This window comes from Meleagris gallopavo, chromosome 2, assembly GCF_905368555.1.
Source record: "Meleagris gallopavo chromosome 2, MGAL_WU_HG_1.1, whole genome shotgun sequence".
NCBI classification, from domain to species: domain Eukaryota; kingdom Metazoa; phylum Chordata; class Aves; order Galliformes; family Phasianidae; genus Meleagris; species Meleagris gallopavo.
In genome coordinates, this window is record NC_139405.1 from 50,374,193 (window position 1) to 50,399,173 (window position 24,981).

The following is a 24,981-nucleotide window of genomic DNA, read 5'->3' on the forward strand; positions in this document are numbered from 1 at the left end:
AGCTAATGAAAATATAATATATTGATTAAAATGACATGTTTTGCCCTAGCACCATATTATCATGACAGGAACAATAATTTCCAGTCACAGACAGGACACACACATGTACAGAGCCATTGAGGAAGTTACTACACACACATTGGGTAGGAAGAAATGACTTGATGAAACCAAATGCTGGAGTGAGGACAGATCAAATGATGCCACATGGAAAATGATGGTTTGGAATGAAAAAGTTGTCCATTTAACAGTACATAAAGTCTCTGTAATATGCATAAAATCAGCAGCTAGCAGATGTTTTCTGACACAGTGCATCTGCATGAAGCTGAAGCATAGTCAATTCAGCAATACGCAGAGCAGATATAACAGCAGACTCTCCAGACACAGGAAGGCAGTCCTTTCCTTCTCTAATAATAACAATAAATAATAACTTATATTAATTAGCAATCGGGAATTTAATGATGGACTCGGATGCAATTCTGGGAGATATCATACAGAATATGAAAGGAAAACCTAATATCTACTGGTAACAGAATGCAAAAAAAAGTTTGGTGACAGCTCCCTGTTTAATGAGATCTTGCTCAAAATATCACCTTGTGGTTAAAGTTCTTCATTAACCCTTTCTGCCCAGAGATATTTTCTTCTTTTAAATCTTATGAAGATTTCTTTAGCCATTTTAACTCTGCAGAAATGCAAAGGAAAATATTTTTCTTCAGTTTAAAATTATTTTGCACGTTTCATTTCATAGAGGCAGATGAGTTTTGAGAAAGTTTTTGTTCTCAGTGTGATGGTTGATTTAGATAATTTACATATCAATGACATTTTTCTTTTTTGTCAGCTGGGAGCAAGTGGAGGAAAATGTTGTATGGTCCTGTCTCTAGTATCCTAAATAGCCATTCATGCCTATCTGTGACACAATGTAGGCCACACACACAGACAATGCAGGTCTTCATAATTTGATCTCAGCTCTTCTGTTGTAAAATTTAGTGACTGAGAGACTTAACGTGTCAGAATTTATGCTTAAATGGTCATGATTATCATAACTGATACAGGTGCAGAAGTTCTCAACACTTTGAATTATTATTTCGGGTCACCTACATGCTCGAGTGATGGCCAATGTGCAGGAGGATGGTGATTATCCTAGAGTCCACTGGCATTTGCAACAAACTAATTTTTCCCACAACAACAGGACTGAAGCCAATTGAACGAAGAACCTCAGTAACAGCCTGACTTGACCACACCTTGTAAAGAAGCATTGAATGTTGGACACAATGACATTCTGCCTTGGATACTGTATAGCTATGTTTTTGTGGATTTCAAAAGTCATCTGGAACAGGGAAGGAAACTTTAAAAACTTTAGTCTTGCAAAATTCAGGAGTTCTTATACTACAGAATACAGATCATGTATCTCCTAAAACCACTGTTTAACGATTTTTAAGATTCTCATCAACTTTCAAAGCCTTTTGTTAGAAAGCTTTTCAGCCGACAGTATCATGGCTTCTCAAGGCATCTCTCTGAAACACTGTCTGCAACAAGAATGCGAGATGTCAGCAAAGGAAGCAGAGGGGCTGGATGTGGAACTAACTCCCTTTTGAAAGCATCGGAATACTTACAGGTCTTCCTGCCATGAGACCACTTTTTGTCCAGCAGACACAAGAAAAATACAATACTATAAATATGATAGACAAATTCAGTGCTAACAGGAAGATATAAATGTGGGGGAAAAAAGATGTACCTTTGTGCATAACTTCTGAAGTATATTAGATACCATGGAGGCCATTGGATATAGCTGCCTTAAGAGAGACCATGGATTAAGTTTTACCTGACAGTTTTAGAGCAGTGAGGAGAAAGAAGATTTAAAACATGACACGCACACCTCAGAAAAGATTGTCAGAGTCAATAGTGAAAAATGAGTGTATGCAGAAAGCTTGGTTAAACTGAGCTTGCTATGAACTTTTTCAGATAACAGTGCCTCACTTCTCCAGGAGCGTCTGCAATATTGCCATTGTTACCACTGGTTACCAATTGCCCAGGATTTTTTTAGTAGAAAAAGGAATTATTTTTGCTCAGAACACTTTATTCTTATTGAGTGTGAATTACTGATGTGTTGCTCAGAGGGTTTCATTGTCATCTAATTGTAGCTTTTCATAACCAATGAGCTTACCATCAGAAACAAAACTGCTCAGTCCAAGTAATATTTGGTAATAAATTGATTACAGACTTAACACTAATATTTTATAGAAAGAGAAATCAATGGAGTATCTACCATTGTTCAAAGTCTCACATTAGAAAGGCATGCAAAATAATCACTAAATGATTACACACGGCAACTGGGCAGGACTGTGTGAAATCAACTTTGTCACACATAGGTATTACAAAGTGCTTTACACACACCTTGAAAGCCACAGCTTGAAAAACAATGACTGCAGACAACCATGTGTGGTAACTGGGTTGTGAAGGTCTCGCTTGCAGAGTAATTTCTATTTATAACAGTCACTAATGAGCTTAAATCTCCCACCCCCATATTTCACATTTAGTATTCCTTTTCAGATCTACCATTGCTCTGTCTTCACAAATTCTGAAGGCTCCTGAGAGACTCCTTCCTTGCTCGTGCCCATAACTGCTCCTCCCATGGCACTCGCATCAAGAGACACACACACGGAAGCACACCAGGATATGCACTCCACATTGAGGGAAATAATACCAGTGTCCTAAGAGGCTCAGGTTGCAGATCTCTTCCCTGCCTCTCTATGCTATGGAGATCTTCACCATAAGATGGTAAAACAGGCTGGGAGCCTGCCTGATATCCCCCCAGACCATGGGGCTCTGTGAAAGATTCCCCAGTGAATTGTCCAGGCACAGATCCAGCTGGCTGTCCTGTATCGGGACAAAAAAGGAAGACCCATTCACATTTTTTCCTTTCCTGAAAGAAGACAGCAGAAAAAATCCTTCCATCTTCTCTTCCTTCTTCTCTTCCTTTTACTCAGGAACTAGATTGAGAATTCAGGTCTGGCTTGTACAGGTAGAGGCTTCCTGGTCCCCTGTCACTCCACAAGAACCAATTATACTAAAGCAAAAAAAAAGCCAGGCATATTGTGGATGCCATATCATCCAGAAGAGATGATTGCTGAATGAGCCATATTCACCATTGCTAGTACGGCCCCAGAACAGGTTCCATTCTGCATTCTTATTTTCAAGTTATTACAATTAATGTCCTTCCTTTTTCTCATAATGAAATGCAAAGTATGTTTATATTTTCAAAAAGTGCCAGTGCTAACTACTTGGGAACAATGAGGCGCATTAATTTCCCCCAGTCCTCAGAAAGGCAAAATCCATGATGACTTGAGCTCTGGTTCATCATTCTCTGAATTTTCATTCCCCAGTTTTAATAAAACAGAGTAATTGTCTTGAAATTTTAAAAACTATCTGGAAAAATTAGCTGACTAACAGCAATTCAGTTGAACAGGGGAGGTAATAGCCAGAGAGACCTTTGGTGAAAGGCATAGGGCAGAGTGCTTGGGGAGTGATGTGTAGGATAGGAGGCAGGAGTATCTGTGGCTGGTAGTGGTGGTGGTGTGGACAGAGAGACAGGGAACTCAGAGAAGTAAGCAGCCACTTGCAGTGTTAGCAGGAGAGGATGGATGAGAAGGGTTAGAGTGGCAGTGAGCTCTCAGATACTGGAATGGGTCCTAGGAAAGTGTCTGTAGATTCAGGGTACCCTCAACTTGTACACACAGCTGTTTCTAACATGGCTCTGAAAGAGGCAGGGCAAGGTCAAAAGGTTTATCAGCTTTGCATACAGTACAACCATTTATTTTAGGTCCATTTTGCAGCAGTGATTTAACACTGTGTGTTAGTTTTTAAACTTTAGATGGAGACATACTACTCTCCAGGAAGAGAAGTATCAACAAATACAGAACTCTAGCACAAGCTCTGATTAGCAAGAACATGCAAGTAGACAAGGGCAATGAGTCCAGCTAAAAACCATCTGTTAAAACAGAGTTCTGCAATGACAGCTGAAAATATTCACAAAGACAACAGAAATAGGGGTAAGGAGTGAGAACCAGTGCAAGAAGCATTCTTGGAGAAATCTGGAACAATCTTTAAATGAGGGATCATTAAGTGAGTTCTGAGAAGACAACTACAATTGTAACAGGGATTGTAATTGTAATAATACCATTCCTTTCTTCTAGGCTTCCTTCTGACAAATTTCTGTATTGCATGCTATCCTAACATACTTGTAGAAACATGGCATAAAGATGCCAAGTGGTTAATCTGGTATTGTATAAGCCAGCAATGGACCCAGATTTTGATCCCCATATACAGGATTCCCAGTGACACTACTGCACTACTGATGTTCTTCTATCAAGAAGAAAAGGTCTGGCAAGTCTTTACTTCAGTTAGTAAAGAACTCTTTCAAAGTAGTAATGAAATTTCCCTTAAAAGTATCTGCCCTGAATCTAGGAAGTGCTGAAGCAGAAGGTGGCATTTTTCTCAGAAGGAGCTGAAAGTGCTGCACAAGTCTCAGTGGCTCCAGATGAAGTGCAGTGATACAAAAAGCATGTGGCACCTCCAGCTACTTGATGACAGATACTCTCTTGTGTTTGGCCATACACTTAGAATACATTTATTCTTGGGATTATGTCATTGAGCATGAGCTGCTTTCAGGCATTAGATCATACACCTGGTCCTTCCCCAAATGCTGTTGTAACCGTTTGCTGAAAGCACCAGTTGAAAGAATGATTTGGCTAAGTGACTAATTTGACCGAATGCCTATAATACTTGTAAACTACTTTTAAGCCATTTAAAGGGCTTTCTCAGATACATTTGTGCAAAAGCTGCATAAATTGCGAGTCAATACAAAGCAGCAATTCATAGATGGGCCTCTGTAAAACATAAAAATAATAAAATAAAAATCAGTTTTTTGAGGTATTTGCTCCTGTACCAACTCCAGCTAGTACTATACCCTTTCTTTGCTTTCATGGATAGAATAGGCAACATTTTCAAAAGAAAATACATCAGGAAATTAGGTAAGAATGGGAGGTTTGCAAAGGTACAAAAGAGAGTTATGCCTTTATAGGGAATTTAATACTTACATTATCCCCTTTTTAATCACTATGTAGATAATACGCATAGTAACCTGGATAAAAATGTTTGAATGGTCCTAAGTAACAGTTGTTACTGTTACTGTGCAGTCACTCATTAATGCTTTCCTTCGCCTGAAATAAATGTTGCCCCATTTTTAACTTGGAGTAGTCATATTCTGCTGGTGCCACTATCTGTTTAGCATCCACATTGATTTACATAGATGCTAATACCTGACAGCCATGTTCCATTGATTTTGTGGGATTTATATAACGAAGTGCGTGGCATCCAGGGGATCAGGCCCAGCCAGCACAGGTTCATGAAAGGCAGGTCGTGCTTGACCAACCTCATCTCCTTCTATGACTGGGTGACCAGATTGATAGATGAGGGAAGGGCTATTGATGTAGTCTACTAAACTTCAGCAAAGCCTTTTACACGATCTCTCACAGGATTCTTCTGGAGAAACTGGATGCCCGTGGCCTGGACAGGTATACACTCCTTTGGGTAAGGAACTGGCTAGAGGGCATTGCCCAATGGGTAGTGGTTAATGGTCTACCTGGTGACCCGTTACAAGTGGTGTCCCTCAGGGGTCGGTACTGGGGCCCATCTTGTTCAGTATCTTTATTGATGACCTAGATGAAGGGATTGAGTGTACCCTCAGTAAGTTTGCAGATGACACCAAGTTGGGAGGTAGTGTTGATCTGCCTGAGGGTAGGGAGGCCCTTCAGAGGGATCTAAGCTGGATCGCTGGGCTGAGGTGAATGGGATGAGGTTCAACAAGGCCAAGTGCTGGGTTCTGCACTTTGGCCACAACAACCCCACGCAGCACTATAGGCTTGGGGCTGAGTGGCTGGATGACTGTGAAGAAGAAAGGGATCTGGGGGTGTTGGTTGATACTTGGCTGAATGTGAGCCAACAGTGTGGCCAAGAGGGCCAATGGCATCCTGGCCTGCATTAGAAATAGTGTGGCCAGCAGGAGCAGGGAGGTGATCATCCCTCTGTACTGAGCACTGGTGAGGACTCACCTCAAGTACTGTGTGTTCAGTTTTGGGTCCCTCACTACAAAAAAAACACTGAGGCCCTGGAACATGTCCAGAGAAGGGCAACAAAACTGGTGAGGGGTTTGGAGCACAAATCTTTTGAGGAACGGCTGAGGGAGCTGGGATTGTTTAGTCTGGAGAAGAGAAGGCTCAGAGGAGACCTCATTGCACTCAACAACTTCCTGAAGTGAGGTTGTGATGAGGAGGGATTTGGCCTCTTCTCCCAGGCAACAAATAGGATACGAGGAAATAGCTGCAAGTTGTGCCAGAGGAGATTTAGGTTAGACATAAGGAAGAACTTTTTCTCTCAGAGAGTGGTCAGGCACTGGAATGGCCTGTCCAGAGAGGTCGTGGAGTCGCCGTCCCTGGCAGTGTTCAGGAGACATCTGGATGAGCAGCTATGAGATATGTTTTAGAGGCTTGTGGTAGCAATGGTAATGGGAGGGCGGTTGGACTAGATGATCTTGCAGGTCGTTTCCAACCTTGTGATTCTATGATTCTATAAGGGAGACATGGAGTAACAAACAACCAGTTGCTTTAAAAACAGGTACTCAATTTCTAGCAGTGGGCAGGATAGCAAGAAAGCCTTTCATTTGAGCCTTTGAATACATCCATGAGACTTAAAGTACAAGCCCAAGAGGAACGTGCTGATAGTTCTGCATTATCTGTAACAGCACTGAGATGCCACAAGAAAGAAAATCTAAGTGTATGTCCATTTTAATGGAGAACCTTCCTATTACATCTACTGAAGCTGATCTTCTGGATGCTGGTCCAGGGAACCCTTTCTGAATGGCCGGTTTCCACAGTAAGAGAGAACCTATACTACCTACACTGTGTGTTATTTATACTGCAGTTTTGCACAAAGAAGTACAGAATGGTTTTACATGCTAGTGTAAGCAGAATGATGAGTGACTCAAATGCAGAAACTGATTGTATTACAGAAACATTACAAAGTAAAATGCAAAGTGTCTATCTTTAGGGATCCGACTTGGAACAAGTTACAGACATTTAAACAACACGGATTGTGAAGTGATTGCAGAAAATTTCTAGAAATTTATTAATACTATCTGCAGAAATAAACTTTCCAGACCAAACTGTGCAGAGAAGAACAAGCACATGTATTCAACTGAGAGTTTATTCTTTTTGAGGAGTTGTGTATTTTCAAGAGGTAGGAGATGCACTTTACATACTACAAAAGCAGCTATGGGGCAATTGCAGCTCTATATTTATGTTCAGTGGGATGCAAAACACAGGGAGCTTTTATTTTTCCATTATTTCTCATTTTCAGAAATAATCTAGAATGAAAACAGCATATTTTATTCTTCATACAGGGGACACTTGGGGAAATCCCAGTCTATGAAGACAACTTAAACAGCTGTGTTAGTTTCTAAAGCGACTGTTCCTCCCAGGCAAGAGAGAAAAAATTAGGTCTTGACAATACATGAAGTAGATTTCAGAAAGGTTTTTCCTTCCAAATATTTTATGGAACTGAAGAAGTATCAGACTCAACTTGTAAAAAGAATAAAATAGGAGGATAATGGATAGAACAGTGAGAAAGATTACAATGAGACCATGTCAGAAGAAAGATCTGAAACAAGGAGAAGCGTCCCTGATTAACCCATCTATTATTTTCAAGATTCCACAAGCCCCGAGGTTAGGCAGTTACCATCTACCAACAGTAAGCAGCAGTATTAATTTACCAGCTTTATTGCTCACTCAAATCATTAATCACTACAGATAGGCTTCAGAAATATGGAGGACATAGAGACTCATGAAAGGGCACAGATGACTGTCTCAATATACAAGTGACTGCTTTTTGTTTACCTGGCACCCTAGGTCTTTGTTTTATCAGCTGCTTCAGAGAGTAAGTGGGCTTAGATTCTTGATGCAGTTGCACAAATCAGATTTTGTTTGGGTATTGTTTCCAGATGAAAGCCTCTTCTTTATTCCAGTGGTAGGAGACTTTCTTCCTATTAAATGCTTCAATGGCGGATTTAAATATTTAGAGGATCCACATTACAGGAGGACTGTCTGAGAGCATCACAAAGAAACCATTAGTTAAATCCATTAAGGATCTACTTAAGTGGAATTCCCTGCTGTTATCTACATGATAGCCACATAAAAAGATACTGTGCAGAGAAAATGTTGGGGAAAATATTCCTCCTCTTACATTTTATCTCTGAAAAACCCAATCCAAGTGAAGGATCCTTTTTTGATTCTCTCAAGATTTCAGCTTGGAACTGACATTCTTTCAGCTGAATTAGAGTAGGGGGAACAATATGGCTTGGTTTCAGTTGTGCTTTTGCCCCTCTCCTTTTCAAGTATGTTCAGTTCAGACGAATTCTTTTGTTGGAGCAGAACGTATGGGAACTCTTTGTTTTGGACACTGCATAAACGATCAAAGTTGTATTCACTGTGCAAGACACATAAGAAATATACAGAGTCTTTGTGTTGTCTATTTTTAAATACACATAAATAGTAGCAGTATGGATAAGATGTTCTTTCCTCCGACTCCTAGAGAAAGGCACGTGAGCCATTTACATTTTTAAAACTTACACTGTCTTTCAGGTTGCTCTCATTTTTACAAAGGAGAAAAACTTGAACTCCATGAACTTGTTTTTCCATTCCCTACAATCATGGGTTTGAAACACGCCCAAGAAAGCAGTTATTTTCTTCAGAATCTTTCTGTTCTTCATGAGTTATGTAACATTTCCTATTTTAAAATGCTTGGGAATCTCTGATGTGATTTAGGCTTATGGATAAGATGAAGGCACTAAAGGCAGTACATACAATGCATAAACATCCATATTGGTTGTAATATTTATATCCCTAATCTATCTGTAAATCAGCATATAGTGTCTCTGATCATTGATTTTCTCTCTGGCCCCCATTCTGAGTACATTTTATAAAACCCAAGAGAGAAAGTCCTGTTCTCTAGTCAGAATAACACAGAGCAATTCTATAGACATAGGAAATTTCTTTCTAAGTCCTTCAAGTATTTTGTATTGGAGGATAAGATGCTCAGAAGTCGTGCTCCATGTATATATGTAGACACACAGAGATTCATGCAGTAAGCCCACTTTGTCCTCTCATTTTGTCTGTACCTCATAGGTACATTCTAAGAACAATCACTCAGTGGATTGCTCACTACAGAGTCAGTAACCTACAGAAGGGTGGAAACATCACACAGGCTGCTCACAATTGGCACAAAGAGAGGATAACAGTGTGAGCCACAATGATTTGAGAAAGGTGTCCATGACAGGTTCCTGGCATCAGAAGCCTGGACACTGGGAGAGCAATGCGTTGTCACTAACACTACGTGCCTGTCCACATAAAGTTAGTAAATCAAGACATAATCCACTGTTAGGTAGTACTGCCAAATAAATGGCACAACCAGGAATCGGACTTCTTCCTCAGTCCAATAAGCAATAACTGTCAGTGCCTCATGACACTCCAGCTATTGAAAAGTGTACTTCAGCAATTTCATATCTACAAACACAGAAATTTCTTAATAAAACTTTTTTTTTCCCCCCCACAAGACTGCAGAACAGTGGGTTCCTATGAAGCATCACCCATCAAGACTGTTGTTGTAACTTTACCAGTAAAGTCATACAACAGTGGCAACACAAGACAAGGCTGCCCTGTGGAGCTGTGGGATCACAGCTTCTTCCTCATCTGTCCCAGGAGAAACATCAGGAAATAATCTCCATCAGGTGGGGAGGAGAGCAGTGAGACACCACAGCCCTGTGAGGTCTAGGGAGAAAATGGTTTCATTTCCACAGGGCGACACATTGTTCTGAGAATGCTGGTTAGCAAGGGTCTTGCTGTATACTTAGAAACTTTGCATTCAAGATGTGATGAAACCAACACTCTTGTTTAATATTTCTATTGATTTTGCATTGGGGTTTACAACCCTTTGAAAATTTCACTTCTGTGCTCTTTATACCCTATAGAAAAGAACTCTTTTGCTGTTTTCTCCTTTTATATTCCTTCAGAGTAACTGAGTGATGTATAATAACTCCTACAGGTGCTTCCCTGCTGACATTAAATTTGCTAAGCTTGCTGGGTCCCATTACACAGAACTTAAATGGCAAATCCGTTATAAAAACATTTACTTTTGAGATGAGTAAGAGGTGCAGGCACAGGTGAGGAGGAAGATGTTATGAAAATAAAAATTAAAAAACTTGGAGGGCAGTGTTACCAGGTGAGCAGGTGTCACAAGGCACTGCACATCCATCGTGTAGCGGTAACCTGGGACACCAGATACTCTGAATATAGAAAGAGAGTAATCATGTAACATGTGTGAAGTGTTTCATCTCTGGTCCAATGCGATTACGACAGGACAGGCACGCGTACGGAGAGTTAGCGCCGAGCCCACCACAAGCAGGACGAAGCGGCAGCAGGCACCTCCTGGCCCGGCCCGCACCCTGCGGTGCGCGACATGGCTGCCGCTCCCGGCAGGCATCGCGGCGCTCCTCCTCGAGGCACGGGCTGCCACGACGGGGCGGGCGGCCACAAGATGGCGCTCGGCAGAGCTCCTCCGGGGCGCTTGGGGTGCCTGACGCTAGCACGGCGTTTTCCTCGGTTAATTTTTTGTTGTGTAAAGTGTGCTGAGCTCGGAGTAAACACCACCAGATCCAGGGCAGCGGTGTCGCGGTGGATTGAATTGTTTAAAGATGCACGCTTATTTGCCCACTAAACTCAGGACTGCTGCACATACTATGTGTATTATGATAGTCTGGGATCTATGTTGTTCACACTCCCCAAACCTTTGTGTTAAAATGACATTTTTTGTAGAGGAAATTTACAACTCAAGGGTATATGTGATATTTGAATTCACTGTTTCAGCCTGTGGCATGTTTTATTAATCACACTCTCATATTGCAGTGAAAGCAAACACAACTCCAGCAGAGCAGCACTTTCACTTCTGACAGAGATCCTTGCAAATGCCCTGAAACCCTTTCCCGGCCCGGGTGTCCCAATGTGGCCGCGTGGTACTGGCAGCCCGAGCCTGAAGCCGCTCATCCACAGAGCCACCCAGCACAGCCCTGCCAAGGTCTGCCCCCTCACCTTCAGGATTTGGCTCTGCTGGGTCTCTGGGCTGCCTCCAGTCAGAGCTGTGGCTCTGGGAACAGGCAGAAGTGAACCACTGTGATGGGTGAGCGCTGCTCCGCAAGGTGCCGAGGGCTCAGCAGCAAAGGAGTGAGATGCAAGAAGCAGTGAAAGCAGCAAGGGTGCTGTGTTTCCCCCAGGCCATCACACCTAACTCTACACACGTGTTCCCCAGCTTGAAAATGCATCTCCAGGCTTGAAAACACATTCCCAATCGTTCCATGATCATCTCTGAATTGTTTCTGGATCCCCTGAGGTTCGGCCTTTGAGTCTTGTTCCTTCCTGAGAAGTGCTGAGGAAGGAGAACAAAACTCCAGAGGTGTGAGTGACAGCTCTAGTAGGCAGCCAGGCACTGTTTTGGCCAGAGAAATCACCGCTAAAGCTCTTGAAGCGGTGAAGGAGAAAAGCTCTGTCAGAGAACCAGGAGGCTTAAAGAAGTTTATTGAGAAGAAAAAAAAAAAAAAAAGTAAGAACATGGAATGTTGTAAAATGTGTTAATGTAGAGTAAAGGTTGATTAGTGGTCATGCCCTTCCAAAATAAGCACTGCCTAGACATGAACTGTGAAAAGCAAGAACTGCACTTACGCATGCCAGCTCCATACACTACATCTGCCAGGCTGGTGCCAGAGCTGCATGCCATATCCTGGGGGCCCTCTGGAAGTGGAGCTCATGAGCACAGCTGAGTGAAGCGCAGCACCTGTGCAAACAAGGCTTGTGAGCAGGTCATACAGTCTGACCAGGACCAGTTCATCTGGCCTACACATAAAGACCGAAGTTTTTACATTCCCTCCTCATCCCCTGCTTCTGGATAGTCCACTGTTGATACCCTTCACCTTTTCCCCTTGGGTCTCTTTTGAGAGCTAGTTTACACCACAAGAGATTTTCTGTATACATATAGCTGTAATTACTAAAACTATGAAGGCTGTGCAATTTATTCTATTGTCATTTTTGCTGGTATTGACAAACCTTTGCTCCAAATGACAGAATCTATTTTAGAAAAAGAACTCTTTCATTACACATTGTTTCTTCTGCCTTTATTCAGTCTGATCTTTTCACAGTACTCCATGAGACAACTTTTTGGCAAACAGATTTAGCCCGGTATTCTCCTGAAACTCTCTCTGCATTCTCCCCCTATGTAATGCTTTCATGTGTGGTACCTCAAAGCTGACAGTAACCAGGGCCAGTTTCATGCCCTGTCTCTAACAATACCAACAAAATTGATTGGCTTAGGAATTGCTGAAGGGAGTGCTTTGCTGTGAATAATAAAATCCTAGGCAGTTTAGTGTGGATACTTCTATTAGTAGTGAAACAATATTTTCTGCTAGTAGAATAAAACTATCTCCCACTGCTGGCATAAAATATTATCGGTAAAAATATAGTTTTACTGGCACAACTGTGTCTATACCAGAGGCTTCTGTTCACACAGCTATGCCTGTCAGGGCGAGAATATCTTTACAGATATGCTAGGAGATGTCAGGCCTGTAAACACAGTCTTGATTTCTCAGAACCCACGTTCACCTCTTCTCAGCTCAGTGACAACCCTGTCCCACAACTGTGTTCAGTACAGTTACTCGTAAGACAGTAAATGCAAATAAAGATGCAAATGGATGTTCTAATTCAAATCAGTGAGACAACATTCTATTCTGCCATTCCTTCCTTACAGCTACTTAATGTAGATTGTAGATTCATCAAATTTAAGGTCAGAAGATACCTTTAGGTCATACAAATGGAGGTATGACACAGGTCAGGCAATTTTATGCAATTAACCTTAATGATTCGTAGATGAGCAAGCATCTTCCAAAAACCATTTTTAAGTCAAAGATATCAAGTGAAGAAATCAGCATTTTCCTTACTAGCCTATTAACTTTTGCCTCACATTACCAAATCCAGGGTCATAGTAAGACATTTTGACCCCTGTGATGCCCTTTTCTGTGCACGTACCTTTCCTTGGAGCTCTTCCTCTCTCTGATCCTTTCCTTGATCATTCTTATACTCTTTCTAGCTGCAGTCCTCTAGGTAACATTGCATTACCTTTTCCAGCAGCAAACCTGAATACCTCCCCCACCAACCCCCCAGAGCAGCAAAAAACAGCCGGTTGAAGCACAGACAGACAACTAATCCCCCACTTTCTTGTATCCTCTGCAGTGAGTGGATGAACTCCTTGTGAAAGAGTCGTTCTAAGTGGGTACCATCAGCTCTGTGAGGAAGGTTGGAATACCATCAGTTGGGTGGTGCTTATTTCTATTTTATATTTTCTGATGGCCAAATATGCATACTGCACTGATTTCTGTGCTCTGTAAAGGTAATAAGCATGCCTGGGCAATAATATTTGTTAGGGCTAAGGATATTTCACAGATATAAATCTTAATAAGTTTATTTTAAAAAAGAGAGAGAGTTAGGGTTTTGACTGATGTGTATTTGTAGGTACAAACGTACACTTCATATTAAATTCATATTATTAAAGCACTTACAAGAGAATCAGCCAAGCAGAAGATGACAAGCTTAAAAGAGATACCATTGCGATGACAGAAAGACAAGAAAAACAAACAAAATTCCCCCTTTACTTTCATTCTTTCTATCCTATAAAGTGTTTATGAGCGTCTCAGTTTAACTATTCCTATCTTCTCTGAAGTAATCAATAAAGGAATACCTTGTGTAGAGAAGCATGCACTTTTGCATTTCCAGCTGAACAGTACAGATCTGAACAAATTCCTCAGGATACACTTTTATTACTAGAGAAGAGGCTGAATTTTTTTGCTTTGCGAATAACCAGCTGAATAGCCTGTAACTCGATTTTTATTAACATCCAGTTGTCTGTCACATACCTCAATGTCCAAGTGCCCCTCTGTATAGTGTTCATGAGTACTTGACATCAGACAGCTGGTAATTTTCTCAATATGATGTATAACAGGAGACTTTATTGCGATAATTTAGGACAGACCCTTTAGAACATGTAAAAGAGTTCTTGGCTGGGAGCTGTTTCTCCAAATCTATCTGAGAAATGGCTTGCAATCTTACTCATCTTCACAGGTGTTTGATGCTATTGATTTACAATTTTATATTGCAATTCTAGCAGGTTAGCTGAAATAGAACATACACGTACAAAGGACATTAAAGAGTCCAATATCTCCAGCTCAAGAGAATGAGATAGTTCCCTTTCCCATTTAATCATAAATGTTTCTTTAGTGGGCAATAAAGAAAAAGCAATGGCTTTATACAATCACCCTACAATGTTCGGAGATTCGTTGCGAAGGAATAAGATTTGTTCAGATAAAAAGGATTCTCTAATACAAGTGAGTTCAACGTCAGGCTGAATAAAGGAACTCCTGAACTGGAAGTAAAGAAACAAAAAGAGAACTCTAGCATGTTACACCTCAGTGGTATGTCTAAGTGAAACATGAATTTGTTTTTAATGAATAATTGAGATAAATATTTCAAAACACTGAAATCAGTTGGCTTTGTGGTCTTCAAAGAAAAGGCGCAAAATATATGCAAACACACATACAAGCACATACACAAAGAAAAAAAAAACAACAGGTTACTTTTAAGCTGGTACGGACATCACCCTATGAACAGAGAACTTGGATTTAGGTCTGTACCATAAGAACAGAAGTTTCACACCAGCCAGCTCATGATTCCTCTGCTTTCAAAATTTAGAAAATCATTTCCCTTAGCTAAGTAGTAAGCTGGATTTATAATTTGTAATAGAATCGACTGTACTCAAGAGGTTGCACAGTGCTTTTAATGATTCCCTTTCCTGCCCAAATAAAGTTAGTAATAAGTCTTTTAAGCAGGATGAAGCACTGAATGAGGTGAAGATCACAATAGTGAACTTCAAAACAGACATAAAATAGAGATGACCTAATTCATTCATACTGATCCAACCCAATTAATCAGGAGTGCTTTTCAAATACATGGCTCAACAGAGCTGTGCAAATAGGATCCCTATGTAAAAACGATACATATTAAAATTAAATCAGAAAAGTGTTTAGTATTGGCCTCACTTCACTCCTGCTGAACTCTAATTCTGCTGTCACAAGGTACTTTGAAAATGCCTGTTCAGTAGGATCAGCCCCTCAGGGAAAAGCAAAAAGAAAACAATTTTGATGATTTTATGTATTGTGTCCTTTTCTGAGAATGAGTGCAGTCCCTGATTTCTATCTGGTGAGAATCACCATGGATAGCACTTCCCAAATTAGGCTCCTTTCTTCTTGGACATATGCACAGTAAGTTTACACGCAGCATAGAATGGTGTGGCAATTTAAATTTAAATGTAGTTAAATGAAAACCACGTTTGTCCAATCCTCTGGGTGAGAAGAAAAACAGCTGTAACATGGCAAAAAGATCTGCACACATTTCATTTTTTATGAAGTCCGCTGAAAAGACAAAATTGAGATTAGAAAAATCTTAATAAAATTTGTCTATTACTTTTTAAAGAGAGAAGCTGGCATTTTGTTGTTCACCTATAATGTTCCTAACATCCACCAAGAGAGATAAAATAATAGGGATGATCTGTTTGGAATGAAAAACAAATAGCAGAAAATTAATTAGTATACAAAGCAAGCTTTATGTCAGCCCCTGAGTCTTTGCTGCCTCTGACTATAGCATCTGGATTTGTTAATGCAGATGACTCATGTTGTTAAGCCTTTGTTAAATAAGTAGTTGATATTTTGGATTAATGAAATGGTCCTTCTAATTTTAATAACATTTCTTTTTAAATTTAAACAAGAAGAAACAGATGTTTTAAGCAGACCCGTCCTCCACATGATTGGGTCACTAAATGTTATAGTTTAACAGGAGCAAGGACTACAGGAATCACTAAGCTTTGGGGATCAGACCCTACATGGGTAACACGCTGAGATTTTATAGAGATGTGTATCTCGAAGTGGTTTATATCCACTCTTCTCTTAGCACAGTTCATCTCTCAGCTGGAGCAGGGAACCAACCATGGGAGTTGCTTTTCTTGAGAAATACTTTGCTCTCATAGCAAGGACTTGGCTGTGGCTTTGGCAGTCAGACGTGTTGTGGCAGAGAGGATGTGAAAGCAAAGCACTCGGATGGCAGTTGGTGGTGACGTCCTGTCTGCTGGGACAGGAGGCCTTGGGGAGGGCCCGTATAACCGACAACAGGTATTTCAGCTGCTGCCTGATGGTCCAGCAGGATGCCTTACATGTACCCTACTCTGCATCACCATGGTCACATTTGGTTCCTAGAGGGATGCACTCTCCATAAACACTGTGCTTATTGCCACCTACCAGCCATTTTTTGTCCCTCTGCCAGAGTCAGCTGTTTCCTCAGATCTGCTGGTTGACTTATCCTAATCTTATTTGGGCAAATGGGTCTGAGGTAATGCAGAGTAAGTCCAGTAACCTGGCTCATTTAATCTGAGATGTGCTTGGGAACACACATAATAGCACCTGTACTGCCAGATGTGAGGAGCATTCGTATTTGATAGGGGTAATGCTGGCAAAAAAAAAAAAGGGGGGGGGGGACAGTAATTTTTACTGGCTCTGCCGGGCTTTGGAAGAGAGTGCCTTTTAATAATATTAGGACATCGTATATCCTTTGGCCATACTGCTGGTTGGACAGGCCCTATTTATCTCTCCCTGCCTCCAGGCCTCCTCGCAGGCCAGGCAGAAAGAAACAGGTAACACCATGTGTGTTTGGTCCCATCTCTTCCCCCTTCCTGTTATGCCAAAGCTGAGCCATTGGGTGAGTCAATGCAAGGATTTGGATAAAAATAAATTATTTCTACCCCCTTGAGTGACTGGCAGAGGTGCAGCTGCATCACAGTTGCTCCAGCAGCCCAAAAGTCCATGCCAGAAGGTTACAGAGGTCACTTGGAGCTGCTGGAGCTGAGAGAAATGTTGGTGCACCTAGCCTTCCTTCCACCTGGTCTCAGTTCCTCAATGGCGAAGTAGAGACAACTGGAATTAACAATATCATGGCATGCTTAAAGTATAAATGTGTCAAAGCCGGAGCTCTCAAGCCAGGATGTGGCTCACTTGGGAAGTCAAGGGGTGGCTGGGATGGAGAAGTCTTGAGGAGGCTTTATCTGGGCTTTCCCTCCTCCTCTTGTGGCCTTTGCAGTGCCTCCCTCTCTTAATTTGGTGTCTCCTGTGCAGAGAGGCCAAAGGAAAACGGCACCAGGAGTAGCTTCACGGGAACTCGGAGGGTACGACTCATTCAGAGAGAAAGCAACAGCATGAGTAACTGTCTACCAACTGAGGGAGGTTGAGACAACCAAAAATTGGCCTGCTGGAAATCTGGGGTTATCCAGAGTGTGAACGTGCACGTACATGCAAAAGAGTGAGGATTGAAGATAGGTGTGGGAAGGAGGAAATTAATAACCATTGCAAAAGGGGAAGATGGGGCTCCATCTAAAGGACTTAGAGCTGTTGGAGTAGAGATTGTGAATGGTCAACTACTATAGAAATGGGTTAGAAATACAGTACATCAGACAAAAAAATTAATTTTTACTCCCTTCCTCCTCAGAATTGTGTATCAGCTATGGAACATAGGAAAGGAAATTCAGCTTGCAAAGGAAAAAAAGTGCTATCTCCTACTGAAATCCATGCATTTCCAACAGTACATACAAATATTCTACAAAAAAATATTTTTCTTGGTGAAGACATAGATGCCACTGTAATCTGGTCCTAGAAACAGCAGTTGATAAATATTATAGACTATAGATAATGCTTGCATTGTGCCATATAAAAAAACACTCCTGAAAAAGGTTAGGAAAAGACTACTTCTTTAGTCCTGGAAGATGCCACTTATTTATAACTAAGTTACTAATTTTGTTTATTTTATGAATCTGAAAACTATGTGTTAAGAGTCTGACTGTTTCTTCTATGCATCAGCCAGGCCAGCCCGCTCTAGCTGACAAAAGAAAGGATCTCTGACCAATGTGCACCTAATGGCAAATATTTCTTTTGCTTTCCCAATGGGTTAGTTCTGTCTCTTGCACATCAGCAAAGAAAAGATTCATAAAAGACAGAAAAATTAGAAAAAAAAAGATAGCAGAGAACTCTTTGATAACCACTGCACTGAATCTTGCTTAAGATTTCACCTTTAAACGTGAACAGGACCATCAATTTCTCATTTAAAGGAAGGCTGCCCTTTTACTGGGCTTCCCCAGAATTCAATGATATTCTCAGGCAGTGACAAAAGATCCAGAAATGTTGATGAAATTCAGTTTAAAGGCTCAAATTTCAGCGGTGGGTAAAGGCAGAAATCAACACTATCTCCTCTTTCACTGCCAAGTAGAAGATTTTGGTTTGATTTAGAAAAGCACTTACTTGGGCTGCTATCTCACCAAAGTACAGACTCTGAAGCTGTTGTTCCTGGAGGCCTTGGTCCGCAGAAGCACTTAATCAGGGCTTAACTTTAAGGAAGTGAGTGATCTTATTGACTTCAGTGGATGATGTGCATTTGTAGAACTGCGGGATTTAAACATTCTGTTCAAGTGGTCCAAATCTTGCAAGGTGAAAAATGGCTAATGTTGCATTTCCATAATAAAATCATGTATGGCATTCTTGAGATGGAGATAGTTATGTTTTGAAGTCCTTTTGTTTACACATTGACAGAAAAAAAAAAAAAAAATTAAATTGCCTGGGATTAGTGGCTGCTAAAGAATGGATTTTAATTAAATGGTAGAATGTGTCACTCTGTACATGTTTTAGGCCACAATCTGTTGGCATAAACTGTGTTTTTTTTCCAAGTGCATTATGACCAGCCGAACTAAAATGATTACACTTCACAAGCAGGCTTTACACCTAACAGATTCTTGCTTATCAGCTGGGTATCAACTGCAATAGTTTACATATTTCATTTGCGACTGAAATGTAAATATTACATAATAAAGAAAATACTGCTATGCTACATTTATGTGTGTGTCGACCACATAAAGGTTCTCTTAGAGGGAAAATCCCATTACTGGAGCTCCAAATACTGAGCTAAAGCATAAAGTTAGAGCTTGGAGTTGGCTGCTTACTTTTCTGTGATCTGATTTATGCTTTATTGAAATCAATTAAAAGATTTGCACTGACTTCGGAACAATTTGGATGGGGTGTTTAACTAGTAAAAGAAGTGATAATTTAATAACAGCCCACATATTTCTCTCTTTTTTGCTCATTAACTCTAATGCCAGTCTAAAGGAGGAAATTGAGAATTACAGTGAATTTGACAACTGTTTCATCTAACCGCACAGTGGATTTAAACAGAAAGCAAAACTAGAACCAAACAATAGGGGATAAAGGGATTTTTAAGGCTCCTGTAGATACCCAGGTCAGATGCAACAGACTCCTAAACCTCTGACTGTGTTCTCACATAACACGTATATGTACGTACAACGCATAAATACAAATTAAGCAGCTCAACAATGCTGTTTCTTCTAGCGTCTCCAAAATAACACCTCGGAGCTCTTAAACCACTGGTTTGCATTCTGTATCTCTCTTTGCTGTCACAATGTGTGACTTAAAAGCTACTGCAATGACCCAACAGGGACACTGTGCTAACTTTCACCAGGGCTCAGGAGCCTGTGCAGACATCACAGCCAATGTTGCACACCGATGGCCAACAACATGTTTAGAAAATTTTACTGTTTATCCTGGAAAAGGATCCCAGAGCACAGGAGTTTGTAATTCATCAGGGAAGAAATTGAGAAAGGAATCCATGCCTGGACAACGTTGGTGTATGGAAAATAATTGAAGAAACAATGAAAACAGAATGAAAGTTGAAACTGCACGCTTGTGGTATCAAATATCAACGCAATCATTTTGCAGCAGATAATATGCATAGCAATTAGAGATTTCTTACATTATATTATAATAAATTCATAATTCATGCATACAACGAGAGCTTTTGGAAAGGAGGCTTTGAATTTAACAAACACTACCACTCATCATCTGAGCAAAGATGGCAAAAGGAATTTCAACATTATTTGTGATCTACAAAATCGAACCATCGCTGCTTTGTGTTGTGCTTTCCGTGCACAGACTGCAGTGCCTTCTGTCTGCTTGAGGGTGTGGCATCTGCCATTGGGGAGGAAAACTGGCATGTGTTGCCTTTTATAGCAGCCTGATTGCTTTGTGCTGGGGGCCTCTATTTCAGAGGCTCTTGGTTCCAATCCTGCAGCCGAGTTGCTGAAACACATGGAAGGCACAGGAGTGGTACCAACTCCTTGGTTTAAAGCATCTTTTTTTTTTTTTTTTTAATTTTTATTTTTATTTTTTTCCTGGAGAAAACATTTCAAAGTAAATCTGTTAAACTTTGTGGGTTATTTTCCTGATCACGAGTTGTGGAGCACATTGGGAAGTTCTGAGCCATCGCCGAGGTGCTATCAGTAGATGTTATCGGGGTTGAAATGTATATTATTTGCTCAGATAAAATGTGTATAAATGTGTAGTCCATTTTATATTTTATTTTAAAGCACACATGTAAATAAATGCACACAAGTAGACATCTATATTTGTATTTGCATATGAAAGGCTACAAAAAATCAGTGTATACGATTTAATGTGTATAATTAGCGAGCATTTGAATGTAAAAAAAAAGAAAATCCAGGAGAAAATGTCAAAAAGGCTCACTAACAAAGATGTAGTATTCTCTTGGCAAAAGCTGATGAATGATTTGGCATGAATTCACCATACAGTTCTGTTATTCTCTCTCCTACAATGATATACCCCTTTCGAGCAGTTTGCATAGAACTGCAATTTGTTGTCGTTACCGGCCATAATGACCCCTGGGTACACACCTGATTCCCCCAGCTAGAGTCACTCACCATTTTTTTCGCCACTCTTTTTTCTAGTAGCTGTATAACATCTTAGCACTTGCAGACTTGCTTTCTTTGCACAAGAAAGCAAAAAATATGGTTCTAACAGAAGTGTGAGTGCGATGTGCTTGATGAACACTGAGACTTTTCAAAGCTGGCTCCATAATGGAGTATTTCTGAATACTTCTGACTTTTCAGACAGAACTGAAATAAATAAGAGATTGGAACTGCACTGTTCGTACTGGATCAATAATCACGGCATGTAACTCAATGTCAGGGCATGATGCTTCTGTTCTTTAATGCATTCACAATGGGAATGATAAAGTCCACCTGCAGTCCACCTGCTTGTGACAGCATCTTCCATGACATGCTTCATTTCTCTCTACCAGTATCACTGAGTTTCCTATTTATCTATTCTGAAACTTGAAAATGCGGTAATCATTAATAGGATGCATAGAAATATTCATTTAAAACAGTGTACTTAGGCCCTAACTACACTGAAAATGCTTGCTAACATCTCAGTTTGTTAGCTGCTTCCTTAGCAGAGTATTTGACCTCCAGATGCTTTTATTAGTATATGTAGTGTGTAACGTTTACTTTTTCTTATGCTGGGGTATCTTTTGCATTAAAATAGTTATAAAAAATCCCCCAAACCATTCTGAAGGATGGTTTCAAAATCTAGGTCATCTGCAACAACTTTCCATGTGCTATTTGGATGACATATTTGGATTTTTTTTCTGGTATCATTGTGTTTTCATGAGTGTCCTGTGCGTACGGGAAATTACATTGTTTGGGGAAACAATTACGAGACTATATGCCTCTCTCTTCTTGATCAGCACCCATTATCTGCAGTAAGTACAGAGAACATATTGAGAACAACCCTATATATAAAAGCATCATCAGCGCAAATGACCATTAGAATTTGGAGACAGCTGGGCAATGTGGACAATGGCACCAATGGTACGGCTGCAGAATTTAAGTTACATTTTATAGCTGTCAGCACTGAAAATACAGATTTCGGGGGGGAAGGGGGGGGAGAGAAAAAAAAAGGGAGGGGGGAGGGAAAAAAAAATAAGAAAAAGAGAGAAGAGAAAGCAGTGTTTTTTTCTGCGAAACAGCAAGCATTTCCCTGCCAGAGGAACGGAACGGAGCTCCTTTCCAGACCTCCGAACTCTGCCCGTCGCCTGCGGAACCCCGAGGCCGGGCGCGGGGCAGCGCGCTAGGGGCCGCCCGCTCCTTTCCTCCCTTCCCTCGGGACAGCGCCCGCGGGCGGCCACGGCCCGGCCGCTCCGCCGCCGGCCCCGTCCCTGCAGCACCGAGCGGCCGGGGGGTAGCGCGATCCGCGGCCCCTCGTCGCTCCAGGTCCCGGTGCGGAGAGCGGACAACGGGGCCGGCGGAGTCCAGTCCGCGTTTTGCGAGTGCGCGGGGCGCGGAGGGGGCGATGGCTGCCGGGGCTCGCCCGCCCGCCCGCCCGCTGCTGCCATGCTGGGCCAGCGCGGCTCAGCCAGACGTGCGCGTACCCATATCCGGGTTAGGGAGGAAAGGAGGAAAAAAAAAAAAAAAAAAAAGTTTCATTTAAACCCGAACAAAAAACTTCCAACATGAAGTCACACAGCGGGAGCGGGCGCGCAGCGTAAGGCGCTCTTACCATTTCTCGGCCACGGACTCGAGGAGGGGATTTCTGCGGAGCGGAGCGGCCCGCAGGGACGCCCCGGCCCGGCCGAGCCCTCTCGCCCCGCTCGTCTCCCCCACCCCCCCCCCGGTTCTCCCCCCTCGCTGAGCGCGGGGGCCGAACTCCGTCTGTTTTTTTGCCCGATTTTTGGTCTTTTCGGTCCCAGCGCCAGTCCCTCCGACCTCGCGATGTGGCGGTGATCATGGCCGCGCAAGTGGCGGCGGCTCCGGCGGGGGCGAACAACAGCCAGGGCAAGGCGCCGGGCCTGCCGGAGCGCGGCCCGGGTGGGGGGCCCTCCGCCGAGCAGCAGCACCCCGCGCCGGCCCGGCGGCAGCACGGCGAGCCGGCCATGGCCCACCGCGCAGCTCCCAACGGCGGCAGCGCGGCCGGCGGCCCCTCCTCGGAGCCGGCGCTGAAGGAGGCCGGCGGCGGCTCCGCGGCGCGCTCCTCGTCGTCCTCGCCGCCTTCCTCCTCCTCCTCCTCCTCCTCCTCCTCCTCCTCCACCCCGGGCTCGGCCATGGAGACGGGGCTGCTCCCCAACCACAAGCTGAAGAGCGTCGGAGGCGATCGCCCCGCCGCGCCGCCCCACCACCACCGTGCCCACCACCCGCACCACCATGCCCACCACCACCATGCCCACCGCCCGCACCACCGCCACCACGCTCCGCCGCAGCCGCTGAACCCCTTCCCGCCGCCGCCGCCGCAGCAGCCGCCGCCTCAGCACCATCCCGCGCAGAATAGCAGCGGCAGCCTCGGCGGCGGCGGCGGCGGCAACAACAACGGCGGCGGCGGTGGCGGCGCTGCGCAGCCCGGCGCAGACATGGAGCAGCAGCAACATGGAGGAAAAGACGGCGTCCTGGGCGCTCCGGCCGAGCCGCCGCAGCAGCCGGCGCAGCAGATGCTGAATAAAGGCGCCGACGAGGAGGAGATGCCCGGCAAAATGGGCGAGCCCATCGGCGGCCGCTACGAGCACCCCGGCTTGGGACCCCTGGGCGGACAGCAGCAGCCCCAGCAGCCGCCCCCGAGCGCCGGGAGCGGCGGCGGCCTCGGCGGCGGCGGCGGTGGCGGCGGGGGAGGCGGCGGCGGCGGCCCCTCCGCGGTGGGTGTCTCGGAGTTCAACAGCTATTATGGCAACGCTGCCCCTGCCGCTGCCAGCAGCGCTACGGCGAGCCGCGCCGGGCCTTGCTTTGATCAACATGGCGGACAACAAAGCCCCGGGATGGGGATAATGCACCCCGCGGCGGCCCCCAACAGCATGGACCCCCTGCAGAACTCGCACGAAGGGTACCCCAACAGCCAGTACAACCACTACCCGCCCTACGGCCGCGGGCCCGGCGGCGGCGGCGGCGCGGGCGGCGGCGGCGCGGGAGCCGTGGCGGCGGCGGCGGCGGGAGCCGTGGCGGGCGGCGGCGGCGGCGGCTACGGGGGCTCGGCGGCGGGCTACGGGGTGCTGGGCTCGCCCCGGCAGCCGGGCGGCGGCATGATGATGGGCCCCGGCGGCGGGGCCGGCCTCGGCAAGGCTGCCTCCGGCGCGGCGGCGGCGGCCGGCGGCTTCGCGCGGTTCTCGGGGCAGAACCAGCACCCGTCCGGGGCCACCCCGACCCTCAACCAGCTGCTCACGTCGCCCAGCCCCATGATGCGGAGCTACGGCGGCGGATACCCCGACTACGGCGGCCCCGGCGCCCCGCCGCAGCCCCAGCCCCAGCCCCAGGCGGCGCCGGCCGCTCCGGGCAGCCAGCAGGCAGCGGGCATTGGCATGAGCAAGGACATGGGCGCGCAGTACGGGGCGGCCAGCCCGGCCTGGGCAGCGGCGCAACAAAGGAACCACCCGGCGATGAGCCCCGGCAGCACCGCGCAGCCCATCGGCAGGACGCAGGTAAGCCCCGCGGCGCCCGCTTCGGGGCCCGCGCACCGCTCACGGGTCCCCACGCCGTTTTTTGTTTTCTTTATTTTTATTTGGATTTTATTTCTTCCCCCTCCCCCATGGGTCGCTCCCGCTGCGCACTGCCCCCCTCCCGGCACCCGCCGTGCTGCGGGCAGGGGCTCCGGCCGGGCCTCAGCGCGCCGTGCGGCTCTGGGGCCGCGTTGCTCCTCGGAGCGGCGGAGGGCCCGGCGGGAGCGGCCCGGCCGAGCGGGCGCCGTGCGACCGCGTTGTGCGGGGTCGGTGCGTTCCCCTGGGGCTTTCCGTGGCGCTTCTCTTTCTGTTTGTAACAGCCCGGGGTTTATTTTTATTTCCGAACAGAGCGAGTTGTCCGCACAAATTAGTTTGTCACTAATGCGGAGTTACCGCAGTGCACGCC

At 44.3% G+C, this 24,981-nt stretch overlaps 1 protein-coding gene across 7 annotated transcripts in view; it reads left to right on the forward strand.

The window, feature by feature from the left end:
* Positions 1 to 22,790: 22,790 nt before the first annotated feature.
* The window catches only part of ARID1B (AT-rich interaction domain 1B), a 316,149-nt gene continuing 313,958 nt past the window's right edge, over positions 22,791 to 24,981 (forward strand). For all 7 annotated transcript variants that reach the window (XM_085217103.1, XM_085217106.1, XM_085217108.1 and 4 more), the window contains exon 1: positions 22,791 to 24,557. In XM_085217103.1, coding sequence (XP_085073229.1) covers positions 22,884 to 24,557 — 1,674 coding nt within the window. In that variant the 5' untranslated portion in view covers positions 22,791 to 22,883. The remainder of the gene's footprint in view (positions 24,558 to 24,981) is intronic.